General features: G+C 48.6%; 1 protein-coding gene across 9 annotated transcripts in view; it reads right to left on the minus strand.

Moving 5' to 3' along the window:
• Positions 1–19,143, minus strand: part of MDGA1 (MAM domain containing glycosylphosphatidylinositol anchor 1) — a 204,968-nt gene that overhangs the window by 83,258 nt on the left and 102,567 nt on the right. For 8 of the 9 annotated variants that reach the window (XR_013931335.1, XR_013931336.1, XR_013931337.1 and 5 more), the window contains exons 11-12: positions 6,522–6,699; positions 5,405–5,428 (exon numbers count right to left, since the gene is read on the minus strand). Coding sequence is in view for 2 of the 9 variants with exons in the window: in XM_080407880.1 (XP_080264006.1) it covers positions 5,405–5,428; positions 6,522–6,699 (202 nt within the window). In the remaining 7 variants the exon portion in view is untranslated. Of the gene's footprint in view, positions 1–5,404; positions 5,499–6,521; positions 6,700–19,143 lie in introns of all 9 variants that reach the window. The other variant, XM_080407881.1, reaches the window with a different exon arrangement.

Below are 19,143 nucleotides of genomic sequence, written 5' to 3' on the forward strand. Positions count from 1 at the left end.
CCACCACAGGTTGGGCACCACGCTGCATGCCGAGGGCTCGGCAGAGCAGGGCAGCTGGGATTTCTGTAAGCTCAGTGGGAAATGCTGCTCCTGCGAGCTGAGGAGCTGAGCGAAGCCATCGGAGCCGGCTGGGCTGGCCACTTAACTGCTGATTAACCCTGGCTAAGTGCTTTCTATTCAATCCGCTCATTTCTAATTAGCATCCTAATCCAAATTAGCCACTGCTCCGAAGTGCAAGCACAGGGGGCCACATGGCAGCTGGAGCTGAAGGAGGAAGGAGAAGTCAGGAGCAGACAACTGGGCAGATGCCTGTGGAGTCTGAGGCAGGGCCGCTATGTGGGATGGGGGCGGGGGGGGCTCTTTCATCCCCATCCAGGAGATGGAGGGGGAAAAGGATGAGAAAGCAGCTTCTAAGGGTCCCCCCCCAGCCTTCGTAGCTGAAAGAAGGGAGTTCATGGCTGTACCGGATACCCCTTGGTCATCAGAGATGGGGCTGGAGCCCACAAGCTTTCTGATACTGCTGGGCTGGTGTCACACCCCTGGCTTCTCTCCATTGGACTGAAGACAAACATTTGCTTGGCGCCAGCTCACAGGTCGCCAGCTGCAGTTAGAAGACCGAAGTTGTCTCTTGCAGTGGCCTTATCCTACACACCAAGATCCACTGTGACTGTCCTTTTGCAATCAAAGGGACCAGGATGGTTTGCACCTCTGACCCTGTTCTGCACACGGACCTTTGAGGAGAAAGGTGACATCTTTCTCCAGCACAAAATTCACTTAACAGCGAGTATCAGCTGGAAAGCAGAGTGGAAAGCTGTAACAGAGGCCAGCCAGGCAACTGATTGAGAGGGAGCAAACCCACAAAAGACAAGGCACAGAAACCAAAGGGAAGGCAGACTAAGGAGAAAGCCCAAACTCAGGTGGAGATCAGAGCAAGCTGGGCAAAACAAGAGGACTGAGGACAGTATTCCCAGCTTAGCACCAAGGCCTGGTCATGCCAGCTGATGGACTGCTCTGCCTCATTTGTAAGAAGCCCCATACACCTGTGAGGTGAGACTGCTCAGAGCAGACTTGAAAGTTTGAAGAGAAGAACTCTTAATGCCAAAACGGGGCCTTGACTCCATCGTCTCCTCTCACTCATGTGCAGTTCTTCCAGAAGGCAACACTTCTAGCAAAGAGCACAAAATAGAGGACAGTCCTATGCAGGAGACCACAAGATGATCAAGTGTATGTGCTATGCAGGAGTTTGTAACTACAACACATTGCCTCTGCTTAGCTTGGTATAACTTTGCAACAACTAATGAACAAGGCTTTTTAACATCTCTTTGAGGTAGTGAGGCCTCTTTCTATATATCTCCTGCACTACATATGGGGAAACAGATGCACAAAAGTATAGAGAAACACGTGTAATGTCACAGCAAACAGTGCCAAAGCTGGAAACAGAACCCAGGTGCTCTGTCTCCTGGTCCTTTGATTTAAAACAAGCCACAGGAAGGCAAAGCTCTGGTATTTCTCTGAGCTAGAAGTGGATGTGCCTAGAATAACTAGATAGATGTTCAGGGTGGTTTGGGGCAAGTCAGCATGTCACCTCTAGATGGTTATCAGCTGGGCTCACCAGGAGCAGATTCTGGCAGATTCAGCCGAAAAGAAAACCTTTAAACAATCTGCTGTATCTCAGAGGCCACGGCGGTGATCTAACTGTTGACCTCAGCTATGTGAAGCAAACCTTCTTGCAGATTCACACCATCTGCCAAAGATCCTGCCTCAGCACTGTGGCACAAAGGAAGCTTCCTATTTAAAAATTAAACAGTGGATTTAAATATTGAACACAGAAGTTGTTCTCTGGATTGTTAGAGGTGAGGTGGAGGTGGCAGGGGAGCTGGTTCTTCAAAGGCTGGAGTTAGAGCTGTCTTCACCAAACAGATTTCCTTGGCAGGCTTTGCAGTGGCAGCAGCTTGAAGCGCAGATATGTTTGCTCCCAGTTACAGAACCTCCCTACATGCCCAGGAGAGTGACCCTCTGCTGCGGCTATTAGCATTTTGTGTTGCTTTGCCTTCTTGAGAAACATAATGGAGGTTTTCATATCAAGTCCTTAGGGAGAAGACATCCCTGGTCCTGAAATTCTGGATGCCAGATGAATGCAAAAAATAATAATTCTATTCTAGCTGCAGACTATGGGTGAATAGCAGATGGAGCACACTTGAATAAAATTGCCTTCGTCATTTAACTGTGGTCTGATGACTGAAACTGGCTTGGAACATAAGGGACCGTGCTCTGAGCCTCAGCTCTGCTGCAGACCTGCTGTGTGACCACAGGCTATCACTTCCTCTCCGGAGATCAGGTTCCCCATCCAGAAGATGAAGACAATTAAAACTGTATTGTGACCTCAAAGTACATTGGGATCTAAGAAAAAAGCATTTAACAGCCTTTCCCATGTTAACTTTCTAAAGTATTTATAACCAGTAATGGAAGAAAGCTTCTCAATACTGTAACTGGTTGGGTCACACTGGAAGGCCATCTGCTTTAATATCTCCATCTGTGATAAGGAGATAATATGGCCCAGACAATCCTGTTTGCCATCATGATACAAGCAATTGGTGGCAGCCACCCTTTTTTAACCTTTGCGTTACACAGATTCCTGAGGAACGGGCACAGATTTGAGGAATCCAACTCTAAACACCAGGCTCACATCTCATTCCCATGTGTTCATATGAGGGCAACAAGCTCAGATGCCTCTGGACTATGAGGCATTATCAGAGACAGGACACACAAGCACTAGACAGTAAGGAATGAGCCAGGGTAATCTACAACAACCGGCATCTGGTACTGACCACCACCCACCGTACTTGTCTGTGATTCCAAAACATTTTAGCACCACACACAGCTAGACTGCAGATACATGGGAAATAAGTGTTGCTGATCTGGAAGGGCAAGATACCCTGGCCAAGAGAAAAAACCTGCAGCAATCCCATATGCTCCTTAATACCCTCATCATCAAGGTTGGAAGGCTACATCTGCTAGAACCAGGGAAACTAAACCATCCACTGCTGATGAGCTGGAATATCTTGTGGGGCAGCGCTGCACGGTTTGGGTTAGAAAGTGAAAGCTATATCCAAATGACATTGCATGGGAGAGGTAAGAAGGACAGAGCAGATTCTCCAGCACTGGAATTTAGTCTTGACATTAAAATTATCAGTTATTCTAAGAGATCTTTAAGGTAATACCTTAGAATTCAGATAATTTTAAGATTGTTTTTGAAAGACAAATTCTGGTTTTTAGAACCAGATTAACTGACTTTTAAGAGTTACAGTCAGTCTTACTGCTAACCTCTAAATATCTGAAATCCTCAATGTCTTTTGTTCACTTTCTCTGCTTTTACTTTGCTTTTGCTTTATAACCCCAGTACCTGGTTCTGTAACCATGCCACATGCATGCTTGCCCCAATGTCATTAACATCTTATTAGGCTGAGAGAGAAAATGCATGAAGAAATAATTGTATTAAGTGACTCTCAGAGTTTGTAAATTAATCACCATTGTGCATGCCCTTGGATCAGTCTGCCAGAGGCATTAATCATCTAATCTCTGCCTTTCACTGGAGAGCTCTCAATGTTTGCTCTCAGAATTTGGCTGGGCAGCCTAGCGTGAGGATACCTTTACAAACCTGTCCCAGCCTTTTTCCCTGGGGGTGGTGGTAGCAGGGGAAGTGAGAAAATAAGAGGTAATAGCAGGGATTTCCATATTACTGGGATGGGAGCCTGGGAGCTCAGCTGTGGCTCAGAGACAGAGCTAAGAGCCTCTGGGCTTATATTTCACTGGCAGCAGGTCTGGAAGGAAGGGGCATCTCTGAAAGCAAGTGTGGTGGGGGTGAGTTTAGACAGTCATTTCAAGGTTTGTACTCATGGGCAAGACCCTGATGACTGGCCCTGAGGTCCCAATATCCACCACAGGCTGGGTGACTTTATCAAGGAGAAACCCTAAGTGTTTGGTTTACTCTATGAAAATACAAGCGTAGCTGAGTATCCTCCACCATAGGCAAATTTCATGCAGTTGCCTTGGTCTCAATCGAGCTGCCAAAGCAGCCCTAGGGGAGCAGTCTGAAGGCTCAGTTTACAAAGACCCAGGAGACTGACACAATTAGGACTGAAGTTCCTCTGGCTTTACCAGTGATTTATGCTCTGGAAAAGAAGCAGCAAAAGGCCAGATTTTGTCACTTCTGTCTGTGGGCTGGGATGCTTGCCTCCTCTAGCGAGTACCAAGGGACACAGCCTGGAGTGGGTCCTTGGCAATACGCTCAGTGTTTCCCAGTGAGTCTTCTCTGGAGAATGTTTGAAGAGAATCAGAAAGTGGGGAAAAGCAAAGCACAGGGAATTCAGGCAGAGTATGGTTCATCAAACCATCCTCAGAGCATGAACTTGCAAGAGTGAATGCCTTGTGGCTGCCTTAACAAGATAACCTCATACCCTGATTCCTGGCTTCCATTGCCTAATCCTGGCTTCTCCTTCCCACTGCTACCCTGCCGTGCAGCAACAGCACTTGCCTACATATTCACAGAGTAATATATATAAAGACTGATTGCTGACTCAGCAGCTGGAAACAGGGAAAAAGGAACAGCTACATGGAACCACCTGCTCCCCATGGACCACCAGCAACTAGTCTGCCTGTTTCTGCCCAAGAGCTTTGCCTGGGCTTATATCCAGGTGGAAGCAAAGGGAATTTGTTTCATCCCCTGAAGATCACTCCACCAGTACTCACAGCACACTAGAAACCCTCTTTTATGCCTGATCGGCACCGTCATGTTCTTGTTAAAGACCACCTTTCTGAGATGTTGTGTATCCTGCTTTCAAAATCAATGGGAACCTGGGGTGCCCAATAAAGGTGGGTCTGCATCTTGGCAGGAATGACCAGAAGGAAAATAAGCAAGTAAACAGTGATGACACTGGAGGGGAAGAAGAAAGGTGTTTGCAAGAGGAACCAGATATGAGCTGGAGACTGCTCCACACCAGCCTGCAGAGATGACAAGTGGTACCTTTCCTGGTCAGAAGAGGATGGGGGATATACATTCCTTAAAGAGAGATACTTTGGGGAACATTTAATAACCTGCTTACTAGAGGCAGATTGCTAATGTTATGGGGAGGGTGGGTTCAAGATCACAGCCTATCCAGTCAAGGAGATATCAGGTGTGAGTGGGAGGCACATCTCTGGTGTGTATCTCCTGGCAAGAACTCAAGGTACAACAAATGGCATTATTTACTGGAAGCATTAGCGTATGTAATTTCATCCTCTTTTGGGGGAAAAGATTTGACAAAGTCAGCTGTGTATTCCAGCTGTTTGGCTTGCCTAATCTTCTGGAGCACTTGACCAACATGCATTACATTCAAAATATAAATATAAAGGTCTTGTTGCTTACCTGTTGGGTTGGGATAGTTGATTGCTGGAAGAGGAAACAGAAAAACAAGTCAGAACAGCTAGTACTCCCTCAAATCGCAAATCACAATCAAAGTCTGAAAATAAAACAAACACATCAAGAGAGGTCATAGATGCACAAATCTCCTAGCAGCATCCCTATGAAATGGCAGTGCTCTGTGTCTGCCTTGGTGATGGAACAAGATGCTGACTCTCTGATCCAAACAGATCTTAGGAAAACCCCACCTAAGGGGTGATCCCAAGATTGCACAGGGGAACCCTTCCGGCAGCACAAAGAGTTTCTTTCTGGAGCACCAGCTGGGATAGCACCCACTTAGGTATCAAATCTTGGTATCTAAGAAGGACATCAAAACAGTTTGAGACACTGTGGAAGTTTGAGACAAGAGGTACGCTGGGGACACCAGACACACCGTCACTCCATGGGACAAGAGGGTTGTGTGAATTCATGCAAACATAGGAGGAGGGGCATCTCTGTACTTTCTGTTAAACACAGGGTCCAAACTCCTGAGGGAAGTAAAGAAATAATAGGGTTGTAGGAATGGGGAGAGTTGTAAGATGTTTGGATGGTGGGGAAAGTTGTAAGATGTTTGGATGGTGGGGAGAGAAGCATGGTCGACGTACATCAATGGGATCTGGGATTCAGGGTATGGGACAGAGCTACAGGTTTACCAGTGACTACTTAGGACAGGAGTTGTGCATGCAGCTCTGGAAAGAACTGAAGCCTCCTGAAATCCTCTTACTTTTATGGGCATGTGGTTAATATGCAGTGCCCAGTGGCTGTCCCCTAAAACATGCCAGTGCACCACAGGAAGCTGCAGCATAGCCTGATGGGGAACTGGGCTCTCCTGCCCACGGAGAGCAGGGTGCGAGCCAGAGCCGCTGAGTGAAGGATGAGTGGAGGCTGGACCTCAGAGGTCTCTACCTACTGCTCTGCATTGACGGCAATAGCCAAAATGTGGCCAAATGTGACAGCACCATGCCATCAGAGCTCCATAGAGCAGAGGTCCACCCAAGGGTCGCAGAAGGCAACATCTACGCATGTCCCTAGGCCTGAGGCTCAGACCTGCTCTCGTAGCCAGGACCAAGGAGGAGACACCTACGTTCCATGTACCGGATGATGCGGGCAGCCATGTCTCCAGCCCCAAAGCTGGTGATGGGTGTCAGGCGAACTTCATAGCTCTGAGGCACTTTCAGGTTGGGCAAGATGTGCTCCAGCAGCAGGCCCTTCTCCATTTTATGCACAGGAATGAAGGTTTGGATGGTGTTTCTCTGAGCCAGCTGCATAGAAAAAGAGCGCAGTGTTATGAAAATCCTGAAACTGGAAGCCTGGGAGATCCTACCCATCATCCAACACCCTGTTCCTCCTCTTCCTATACAGACAAGTTTATTAATGAGATTTTCATGCAGAATTGGTTTGAAAATTCCCACTTCTGGTACAGAACAGTGACCAGGAGCCTGAGCTCTCCCTGAAGGGAAGCCTTGGGGTCCTCCTGACAGGGAGCACAACCTGAACGACAGGTCCAGGAGCAACTGTGTCAGAACCAGTGTCTCGAAGAGGGGAGGAATGAACCCAGCTCACCTCCATGGCCACAAAGCACGACATTTTGCCAAGATACCCTTCAGTTCACAATCACTGCTGCAGAATTCATTCATTTGCTGCCTGGGCCCCACGGCATTTCATTTGGTGCCTCACTGGGACCTGTCTACTGCCATGCTTTCTCAGCACCCTTCCGCAGGATCCATCCTAGCCTATGCTGCCTCTGCACACCACAGCAAGGGGTCTAGTTCAAGTCAGTGGTCCTCTGGAGTCGCTCACAGGCTCCCTCTGAGGAAGGAGCCGAACCATGCTAGCTGAACCACACCAGCTGAACCTTGTTCAGTTTGCTAAGGCAGCAAGGAAGTTTCAAGAAAACAATGGGAAAAATATCGTTGTCAAAATCACCACCACTAAAAATGATGAATTACGTGTCAGTGAAACCTCCCTGCCACAGTCACGCTTGCTTGGCAGGGGAAGGACAAGAACAAGGATTGCACTGTGAAGATACAATTTCTTGCCTGTTGCTGTGCAGCTCCTGGATTCTTGTGGCAATATATGTTATTGGGTCTGCTGGCCCTGGTAAAAAGACCTTTGGCAGGGCTTTCCATGGCCTAGTGTTCACTGTCCCAGACGCTAAGCCTTCCCCTGCCTCAGACATATCCTCTAGGCTGACAGGTTTCATTGCAAAGGCAATTCTCCTGATAGACAGGCTCAGTGTTTGTCATTAACTCTGAATTTACAGGATTACTGGAACAGGGATGCAGGGAGGAAGGTTTACAGAAAATCTGTTGGTGTGGAAAGTGTGGGGCAAGAAGATGGGGGTGAGGACATGGCAGGAGTGAAGGCCATCAGCAAGGCAGGGCAGGAGAGCACTGCAGGCATGGCACCTGATGAAAACAAGCACATCAATCCCTCCTCTCCCTGCCTCCAGCCTCAATGCGAAAACTGTGAATTGAAGCTCAGAAGCAACGGCTGCCACTGGCGATCTTCCTGCACCACTGCCCTGTTTGTTTCCAACACGGCCAGGACCCAATGACCCACCTCTTCACCAGAGCTGATCTGCCCACAGCTTGGACAGTATTCCCAAGCAAAGGGCCAGGGCTGGACCAGATCCTGCCATGGTACTGTGTCAGGGCAGGGACTGGCCCCTGGTAACCCAAGGCTGCACGTGGTTCTCACAGTGAACAACAATGCTGTACCTGCCTTACCTCAAAGAGACCTTTGTACCTGAACAGGTCAGGGCACAAGTTGCTTGAGGAACTGCTTTCTGCACCCTCCTCCCCCAGACAAGGTGGGTCAAAGGACCAGGAATAGCTCCTGCGCCTTCCCCCAGCTCGGTGCCCTCCTGCTAGCCACCTCGGAGCAGCCTCAGTGGGCAGGACCAGGGCAGCGCCTCTGGGAACCAAGCACCAACTTGGCATCAGGATACTGCCAGGATCCATTCATATCAACAACACGCCCCATCTGCACGCAGACAAGCTGGGTGCTGATCCAACTGGCATGCCTACCACTTAGCTTTCCCATCTGCCGGCCCTCCGCACCACTGCCTTGCCAAGCAAAAGTGGAGCTGGCTCCCAGCGACCACGACCCCACCTGGGATCATTAGCACCATACCCCCAATTATCTGGGAGGAGAGGAGTGGTCACAAGCCAGAAGCAGGAGCCTGGAGCGGTACGGCTCCTGGCACAGGGCTTTTTGGGGAGTGGAGCCTGACGGGGGAGACTGGGGGCAGCTCCTCCCCACAGGCTGCCATGAGCCGGGGCACTGGGAAGGCAGCCAGCAAACAGGAGGAGGTCAGGAGCCATTTCCCTTGTCTAGACATAACCTTTAGAAGAGAAACAAAATGGAGAGTCGGAGAAAAACCTGAGGGTGAGATTCAGACAGTGCAAATTCCACCTCAGCTGGGAGTTAGGTGGAATTTGGGTATCTAAAGCCTCTGGGAGCAATGTCAAATCACTTACTCCCCCATTATCACCTAATCCAGGACAAACTGAGAAATCAGCCTCCAGTCTGGACTGCAAAGCTCTAGATCCCCCAGTTGAGTTTATCCTCAGGGGCATGTGGGTTTAGCCAAATAAATACCTGGCTGGCACCCAGGTTTGGCTGTGAAAAAGAAATAAAGGCACGTATGCCCTCCATGGGTCGTAACTGTCCTGCTTCCCAAGAGAAGCATCATTAAGTAATGGGAAAGGCACAGCCGGGGACTAGCAGGTACCTCCTCTTGGAGTGTAGGGGAAAAGTTTTACAAGGGGCTTTTCTCTCCATCAAATACTTTGGACCCAACTCTTCTCTCAGCATATGTCCTGTCTCTATTCAACCTGCAGCTTGGACAGACACAGCAACTATCTGCCAGCAAGGCTGCCTTCCATACATCCTTATTACAGTCTCTACAGTCCTGGCAACCTGACAGAACAGGTCCAGGATGTCTTTGGAAAGGCTGGCTCTGCTAGGTGAAAAGCAGCACGGGTTAAATGTCTCCCCTGGGCTAGCTGCAGCTGTCAAGAGAAAGGGCCAGGTGTGCTGCCAGCACAGTTTAAAGGGCATGAAATTAGTGCAAGGGAGAAGAAGGGCACAGCTCCAGCCAGCCGCTTGCTTGCGCGTGCTTGCAGTCACTAGCACAGGTCCAGCAGACAGAGACATTAAGGCCAAAGTCTGGCTCTGCCTCTCCCTCCCTAAACATCCTTTGCCTCCCTGATTGCCAGCAGCAGGTCTGTGCAGAGCTGCATGCATCAGTCCAGTAGGAACCCATTTTTTAATCCTCCGCTTCAATCATCTGCTGTTGCCCTCATTCTCCTGCTCTGTGTGTCCTCTTCTCCCATACTACCCTGGTATCTTTTTCCCTCCACCCCCTCCTCAGCCTCCTTCCTCCTGATCACGCTGGCCCAGTGTTCCAACTTAATATTGCTGCAGTGCAGTTAATAAAGCAGAGACAGGCGCAGAGGACAGTGAAACACTGGCCACCTTATTAGAGATGCTGAAGCCTCAGTGGAGGATCTCACGCAACAAGCTCATTCATCACCAGGCTCAGGATGCTGCCAGGTGGGGCCAGAACAAGAGCACAGTGCAACGCACAGCCTCATCTCTGCCTTCACCGCCTTTCATTTCGAGTATCAGAGGCAGGGGGTGGGAAAAAACCCAAACAAACCCAGAGTTTCTACCAGTTGGCTGTGAATATCACACAGGCTGCAGAGGGGAGAATGCTCTTGCAGAAAAGGTCCACTAAAAATGCCTTACAAAGGGCAAAATCAGCCCTGTGTGGGACGCACGCATTCACACGCACAGTGTGCAACCTGTCCCTTCTCCTGTCACTTGTAAGCAGTATTAGCCATCAAGGGAGAGCACACTCACATGTTTATATGTACTCAGCCATCAGGCCTCTGGGACCTGCAAGCTAGGTCTGCCTTTTCTCATTCCTCACCATCACGTTCTGTTGGTAGGTATTGTCTGCTCAGTCCCCTGTCTTATCATTTGAGCTGGCTCCTGATGCTTAGAGAGAGCTTGTCCCACCGTGGCCAGCCAAGCCAGCTCATGGTCCAGGAACACACACCAAGAGCCTCAGAGAGAAAAGCAGGCTGCCACACTACCCCTGCCCCCTGCTTCCATCCCAGCTGGGATGCTGTCACAGCAGAGGGGTCCAAAAGTATAACACTGCTACATCTATGTTTTCTGTTTATGTAGGCTGTTAAAGGAAAAAAAGATGTTCTCAGACTGCATGATGTTTAAGCCAGGACCTATCAGCCAACAGATATAATAAAGCCAAAGGATATTAATAAACACATCTGCCGATAATCATTGTTGCAGTCCTGCTCAAGAAACTGCACCATGGATTCATAAGACCACGATAACCTACCTGTGCTGGGAATTGGTGTGACCTGCGTAGCCACATATGTGATCTCAGAACTAGCTGCACATGAAGCAGCTGTACATGTTTGTTTGAGGGAGAAATTAGAAAGAAAACCTGTTTCATCACCAAGTCCCAGGGAACTGCTGCAAACGCCAGCTAGAAAAACATATATTAAAATCATGCAGATTCCCCAATAAGTTGATCAGCGCAAAGGAGCTGCTCTTTGGGCATCCAGCTTCCCAGCATTGCTATTCACTCCTGCTACTCTCTCCTTACTTCTCCCACTTCTTCAGCAATTTCTCAACTCAGGGCGTGAGTGCTAGCTCTGCTTTACAGTATCTCCCCTCAAAATCCTTTCCACACACACTTACTCTCCCTCCCTTTTTTCTTAGCCTCATTCAAATTCCCCTGGCTGCTCCTTCCTGCAGCACAAATGAGATGGGGGTTGCTGCCCGCACTCCCACTCTGTCCTCACCAGCTAACCACAGACGTGGGCTGCTGCAAAGGCTCCCAGCTCCCACCCCCAGCCACACCAGCCTCGCTGAAGGCAGAGGGGACGGCCGACAAAGGCAGGCTGGTGTGGCACAGCAGCCTTGCACGCAGGGTCCCTCCCTCTGACAGGATCTTCCCCTTTCTCTGTACAGCTCTGCAGAGGAGCACAACAGAGAAATGCTGTCCCCAGCATGTGTGCAGGGGGGGCATTAGGCTGAGTTCCCCCCATCCCACCTCTCCCCTCTCATCTGTGAGTGTTGGGACACTGGAGAGAAGACGTGCATGGAACCAGGAGCTGTGGGGAGCCTGATGGTGCAGGAAGCACAGGTATCTCAAAAAGGTCTGAAAAGAAGTATGGGGCAATAATGTGGAAAAAAAAATCTTCAGCTGCCAGTGCAGCTGGTGGGCTTCACCCTTCAGCAACCAGCAATCAAGGTGGTCTTCAAAGCCCAGTGCCCTGACAGCAGCAGGTGTGAGGGCATCCACCTCTCTCATGTGCCCAGAACAGTCAGTCTCATCCAAGCTGCTCAGCTTCTCATCAGCCACAGACATCCCTGTTTAGTGCGGTCTAGGGGCCAGGAGAAGGTGATAGCAGCAGAAAGGCACTTTTTCTCTGGCAGGCAATACCACTCAGGGTGTGAAAGAACCTCCCATTTTCACCAGTTCAGTCTGTTTGCCAAGAGACTTGGACACATCATATAGCTCTGTCTTAGTGTGCTGCAGGCATCATCTCATGATTTCCCCTGTGGCTGTGACTGCCATGAACTCATCCCAACAAAGCCCAGCTAAGACACAGCTGCTCCCTTCCAAAGGGAGTGTTGTTCATAAAGACCAGACACAACCACACCATTACCCTCACCATGATGGGACTGGTAGCATCCGTGGCCTTAAACTGGTGACAGCCAGGAAAGATACTCACAAGCACCCCATCCTAGGGACTGTAAGAGGCTGACCTTTGTTACGGTGCTGGTAGCAACTTTTGGGATGAACATGGGGCTCTGCAATACAAAATACCCTGCTACCTCAGCAGATGTGCCTTGCCCTCAGTTTGGGCCCCAACTGCACCTCCAAAGCTACAAGATACCTTGCAGAGAGGTAAATTCAAAGATTTCAGATGCCACAAACTTCTTAAAGTTAAAAAAAAGGATGATGTCAGGATTTATGTGTTTCAGAGTTTACAGTGTCAAAGACTGACAGCAAATTATTCAAAGGCCAGACCCATTTTCCGTTGCTGGAGAATAAGAGCCCAGAAGATGAGTTCCATGGGTAGGAATAAGAGCACTGCATATTCCTTGGAAAAGAGGAATGAAAAATGCTCAGAAACAGAGGCAGGAGGGGACAGGGAATTGTAGAATCTCTCCTGAACATGACACTCCAATATTTTTCACAGTGATGGAAAAATATGCCATAAATCTGGCCCTTCTCTCTCACTTCTTCCCATTCACTTACGGCATATAGCAATGGATCGAGATTCTGGTCCTTGGCACCATAGGGCAGAGCAGAGGAAGATGGTTTGTCTTTGGCATTGCGGTTGAGCACCACGGATTTGATTCTTGCTCTCTGTATTTTAGCAGAGGGATAAAACATCTCTGCACTGGCAGCCCCCTCCTATCCTCCAGGAGTTCAGGGAAGGGAAAAACATGGCCATGTTCAGGGACCCAGCAGGGGAAGTACACTCCTGGCTGACAGAGCCCAGTCCCCTGTCACCACAGCGGCTACCTCTTCTTACTCATTTTATGAATGTACCACAATCCCACCTTAAAAGCCGTTCCTATTTAGCCTGCTCCTTCTGCTGGACGGCTGTTCCAGAGCCTGACCACCCTAATGTTCTCATTTCCAGCCTGAATTTATTCACAAGCAGCTTGCACCCAGTTGATCTTGTGCCAATATTGTCCTTTAGCTTAAATGGCTCTTTTCCCTCCCTGCTGCTTGACCCCCTGATGTTTTTATAGACAGCAATCACACCACCTCTCAGCTTTTGCTTTGCTAGGCTAAACAAGCTGAGCACTCAGTGCATCCTCTTTATAACAGAGACTCTCGCCTTCCCTGATTTACTCAGTTATCCTTTCCTGTATGATCCCACTTGCTGGAGTTCCCTGCACACAAGATACAATAGCCATTCTCCACCTTGCCTGGAAATACCTCAGGCTTCACCTAGGAGTATGTTTGCCCTTTTTCACACCTGCATCTTATCAGCAGATCCTTGAAGTCAACTCACTCACCCACATCATTCCTCCACTTCAGTCAATTCCCATTGATGAGCTCTCAGCCTGTAGCAGATTCCTCTGATAGCACTCTCCACATGCATGACCTTGCATTTGTACCACTGCATTTCATCCCACCTGAACCACTCAAGTAGTTTTCCATCTTTCAGATCTTCCTTACGATATCCTCATCCTTCACTGAGGTGGCATTTCCTCCTAACCTGCTGTCAGCTGCACAAGATTTCAACAGCATGATCCTAATAGGGGATTCTGCTGGTATCAGCTATGAAGAAGATGCCTGGCCACTCTGGAAAAGGCATTCGGGTAAGTTTTGGGTAGTAGAGAAATTTGGTTTGGATATGAAGACAGTGATGGCGACGTTTCTTTAAAATTTCTTGTCAAACTTCCTGTGCCTGTCAGATTGGATTAAAACATTTTCCTGGGTTAGTACTTCATCACCACCTTGGATGGAAATGATGTCAAGCATTAATAGCATCAATTAAAGGGCTAGGGTAAGCTTAAACTTGGATTTATTTAATTTTCTTTGCTTGACAACCATTACTCATTAGGGGTTTCCAGAGCAAATACTCACATTGCAAACAATAAAGTTGGTATTTGCCAGACAAGCCCACCAGTGAACTGAAATTCATGCCTGTGCTGTTCATCAGTCAAGCATACAGGTTCAGATCCTGGGGTTAAACAAGCCAAAGCAAATCTATTATTCAGTCTAAACACAGAGTCCCGAAAGCTTTTTTTCCTAAACTGGCCTTATCAGAATGGCTCCCTTTCTGGTCTGAAAAATCCCCAGCTCCAAAGAGAGAAGCAACTGCAACCTCCAGTAGCTACCTAGGACAGCTGGAGCTATCTAAGCCAGAAGACGGACTCCCTCTCTTCCTCTTGCACATGCAATCAGCTGCCCATCCTCATTAGGTGCCAAGAGCAGCAGTTTACAGCTTCCAGAGAAGCCAAATTGGTGCTGTCATGAATTACTGTAAGTGCTTGTTCCACACTCTTCAGTAATGTCTTTCATTAGGGGCTGATCAGAAAGCAATATGTATTTTATTAGCATATGTTCCCTGGTCTAAGAAGAACAGACCTAATCTTCACTCTGTCAGGGAGACAGTGAAGTAAAAGCCTGAACTGAGGCACAGCATGACTGGCAACTTCACAAGCCATGGGCTTACTGGAGCATCGCACAGCTGCACGTTCTGAGGAGGGGGAGCCCAGGAGCTGGAGAAGAAAAGGGGTGAACTAGCACCCGAGTTCAGTGATGGATGGGAAGGGAGGGAGAGCCACGGACTCCCCAGTCTGTGCAAGGAGCCTATGCTGCTGTCATTGTGGTGGGCACTGAGCAGACAGGTTACGTGTATGCCCAGCTATGCTTGTTATCTCCCTCCTACTGTCTTACAGCTGTATCTTCGATCCTGAAGGCACATGTGGTCCTTCGGTTGAGAAAAGAAGTTCTATACTGCTGCTGCTGCAAGATCCTACATGTACTCGAGTACAGACTGCAGAGCCTGAAATCACCTGTCTGCAGCGTGGGCATAAGCTGAATAGGGGACAATATCCCTTGTGTGGCTCCACAGCCGACTGCTGCAGGGAACAATGGTTCCAGGCTCTTTTGAACTTTGCATCTGGTAATCGGCACTAGTGGCTCAGTGCCTTACTGGATCCAGCTGTATACTTTATACCCATCCCTAATCTTAGTGAGCATAGTCTCCTCTTCCACCCATTTCTTGCAGTGGACACGACCGCTTGCAGCCAGACCCACGTACATGCCTACGCACCTATGCCTATGCTGTCAGCACGTGCGGCTCCAGGAAGCAAAAGCAATCTGGCTCTGCGTAGCCCAGGGCTGCCCAGCTGCAGCCAGGCTGAGCTCTGAGCCATTTTGTCTATAATATGGTTGTAGCTTACCAAGGAGACACGCTCCACCAACAGGAATTGGCATCTCCCAGGCTTCTCTTTTTGGGTTGCCTACAGACCATGGCAGAGCTCTCTGCTAAGGCACCTTAACCCTTCAAAAAACAATCAACAAAGGATGGGGCTATTGCTTACTGGAGCAGAAATGGCCTTTGTGTGGGACTCTGGACTTCCCAGTCTGGTACGTGTAATGAAGGTATATAGGCAAGTATCATGCCAGAGCCTACAGACCACCTCTAACTCAACTGCATTTGCAGTCCTGCCTCTAGTAAAGAACCGGCAGGCAGCACAGCGTGTGCAGGGAGAGCCATATAGCCCTTCACATCGCCCCATGTTGCCTGCACTGACAGCATGACTGCGTACATTTCATTTCTTTATGAAATACAGCCAAGACATCTACCTAGTGCCTACTCCTGCCTCTTTGTCACTAGCTACAGGAAAGACTACATCTCTTTTCCAAACCCTTCTCCCTTCACACACTTTCTCCCCTTATCTCCAACATGTGAGAGCCAGGAAAAGACACCCAAAACCAAGAACAAAACCAAAAAAGGAAGCAGAAACAAAAGAAAGAAGAGTTGGAAAATAGGAGGGTGAACAGGGAAAGGGAAGAAGGCACACAAAGAAAAGACTGAAGTAGTAGTAGGAACATGGGCTGACTGCTGAAAACAATGGATGAGCAGAGCAAACAGGAGGAAGCTGCGCCACAGCCTATCAACAGAGACTTTCAGAAAGACTCAGTAACTAGTATGTACCCCTTGAAGCCACCGAAGGAGTGTGGATAAGAGACGCACACAAAGGACTCGCTTTTGTCTTTGATACCTGGCAAGCATTTTTCATCCTGTGCTCAGCTTTGTAAAACACAAGCCAAAAGCCTGCTGGATACAAACAAGCATAATGGTGTGAAAACAACATCTCAAGCCTGCAAGGCTGATACAAGGGGTATATTGGTTGGGGGAATGTGATTATCTCTTCTCTCACATTGTCCTTACCCTGAATGAGCACTGAACAGTGGTGTTAGGAGCTAGAGATAGATGAGATTTTGCTACCAGATGTGTTTTAAGACCACATGAGCCTTTCCTGTGAGATTATTTGTGCTGTTTTTCTCAGGCACTGTAACTATTCCAAACAAAGCTAAGAGTGGTAGAACTGTTTGTAATTATACAAATTGTACTAGGCAAGCCAAACAATATCCTGCTTTCTCTCTTGCACAGTCAAGTACTTGAATTGCATTAGGAGTAGCACTTATGAAAAGTGAGTGTTGAGACAAAATCTCTGCTGCAAGACACCTTATGAATGGTAAGCCACCTCGTAAAACTCTCAGTTACCTTATGTATTGGGTCTGGCTGAGATGGAGTTAATTCTCCCCACAGCAGCCCTCACAGTGCTGTGCTTCGTATTGGTAGCTAGAAAGGTGGTGATCACACCCCGATGTTTTGGCTGCTGCTGAGCAGCACTCTCATGGCATCAAGGCTGCCTCTCCAACCTTCCCCCCTCCCCACTAGGCTGGGGGTGGGCAAGATCTTGGGAGGGGACATAGCCAGGGCAGCTGCCCCAAACTGACCACAGGGATATTCCATACCATATGACGTCTGCTCAGCAATAAAAGCTAAGAAAAAGGAGAAAGGGAGGGTCGGCATTTGTTATTACATTTGTCTTTCAGAGCAATTGCTATGCATACTAAAGTCCTATTTCCTGGGAAGAGGCTGGACATCACCTGCAGATGGGAAGTAGAGAATAAATCTTTCATTTTCCTTTGCTTCCATGCATGAATTTTGCTTTATTAAACTGCCTTTATCTTGACCCATTAGGGGTTTTTTTCTATCTTATTTTCTCCCCCCAAGTCCTGCTGAGGAGAGTGAACAAGGGGCTTAGATGGGCACTTGGCATCCAGCCAAGGTCAACCCACCACACCTTCCTTACTTTGCATAATCAGAGAAGAGAAATGGTACCCTGAGACTGAGGCATAACTAACCTGCCACTGCTCATATTACCAGTTTTCCCAACTAACTGATTACAAATGATCTGTGGACCAGGGATAACAGCTCAGGAAAACCATGAGTCATGCTGAAGAGCAATTTATGAATGCAAAAAGACAGAATTAGTCAGACTAGTTTGTTAGGCATCGTTTGCTAAGCTCTGGTGGGCCAGGGGAAGTCTCAATAGCAGCACGGGAAGATGTCAGGCAGACCTAAGGGGGAAACCTCACCCCACGGCTCCCAGCCTTTTCCACTGAACTCACCTAACCCATCTGTGCCGGTCAGGCCTGTGTTAAACTTCCCTGGCCAGCCTTATAGAAACGTCTGTGATCCTCTGACTGACGGGGCTAACAGCCACCATGGCTAGGCAGACACCTCTGCTTGCAGCGAGCAATGGCCAGGAGGAAAATCTCTTCCTTTGCGCTGGGTGGAGGCTCTGCTGTCGCTGACTTAACCAGCAAAGAACGCATACATGAAATATGGAAAAAACCTCCTGGTTTCCCACCCCTACCAAACATCCAGCTGTCTTGGAGTCTTCCCTTACAGCACAGAGAGAGGGGAGTTTGCTCTCGCAGCTGGTCTTATTGACGTGTCATCCCCTGTGACAGATTGCTAGGGACGAAAAGAGAGACGGCTCAATGTACGGTCAGCTGCAGTGACTGACATTGTGTCCCATTTTCCAGCAGCAGAGAGCACAGCTGAGGCAGGATCCTGCCCTCTCCGCACCCAAATGCCCGTGGCAAATTTGATGCTTTACCCCTGGGTCCTGTTTCAAGTACAGCTTGTCCATCAAATGCTATTGATCAGCCAGCTCTCCTTCCACCAGTGCATGGCTGCCACTCAATCCCACCACACATTCCAAACCTCTCCACCTCTTGCAGCCTAAAAAGGCAGCTTTACCTCTCTCTTCTCTTGCTTTCCTTGGCTTTGCATCACGATGGCTCTTCAAACCAAGCAAACCTGTCCACCAAACAAACTTGTCATCGACACACTGGCTTCTTTCTGTATCCTTTTTCACCTCCCTCAGGGCTGAGTTCTGCACAGCATCACATACACCACTAGCACTACTGAAGGCAATTGACTTGAGAGCACAAATGTAATCTGCCTATTCTCACTGCCTGAACAAAAGCTGAAATAAAATAAAAAAAAAAAGAGCGAGCATCAGTGGGGGAGATGGGAGAGTCAGAGATGAATAAAACCACCTTTTCTTGCTACAGAGGATGTCTCAGCAGGTAGATGGAATTGTGTTGATCTGACCTTGTCCCATATGACAGCAGCCTGTGATCAGACATCAAACTGGCAGCCAAGGCAGGCAAAAAAGAAAACAGGACTAAAGAAGCTTTCTGGCAGATGTGACTTATAAGCCGTCCTACAACAGAAGGTCTGCTTTGAGATTCAGTCCTGAGCAAACACTGTGAGGCCAAGTCACTGCAGTCCTCAATCCCACACCAGTGAGACAGGACCAACACAACTCGTACCAAGTGAAATGATGAACAGTAAAGGGATGTGTCGTTTGTCACCCCCACAATTTTTTGATCCATGCAGCATCTTGCATGCAGCCAGGGCCACCATCTGCTGCTTCATGGGGAGTCACACTCCCTCACTGCAGCTAGTTGGGACTGTGATGCTCTAGGAGGGAGAAGGAAAGGAAAAGGGACTCACACATCCCTGTTCCATATGCCCTGACTGTGCCCCACATTAGGACATCAGACTGGGCTGTCCAGTTAAGCCGCGTCTCAGCAGGAT

This window comes from Falco punctatus (assembly GCF_963210335.1).
Source record: "Falco punctatus genome assembly, chromosome: 12".
Taxonomy (NCBI): Eukaryota; Metazoa; Chordata; class Aves; order Falconiformes; family Falconidae; genus Falco; species Falco punctatus.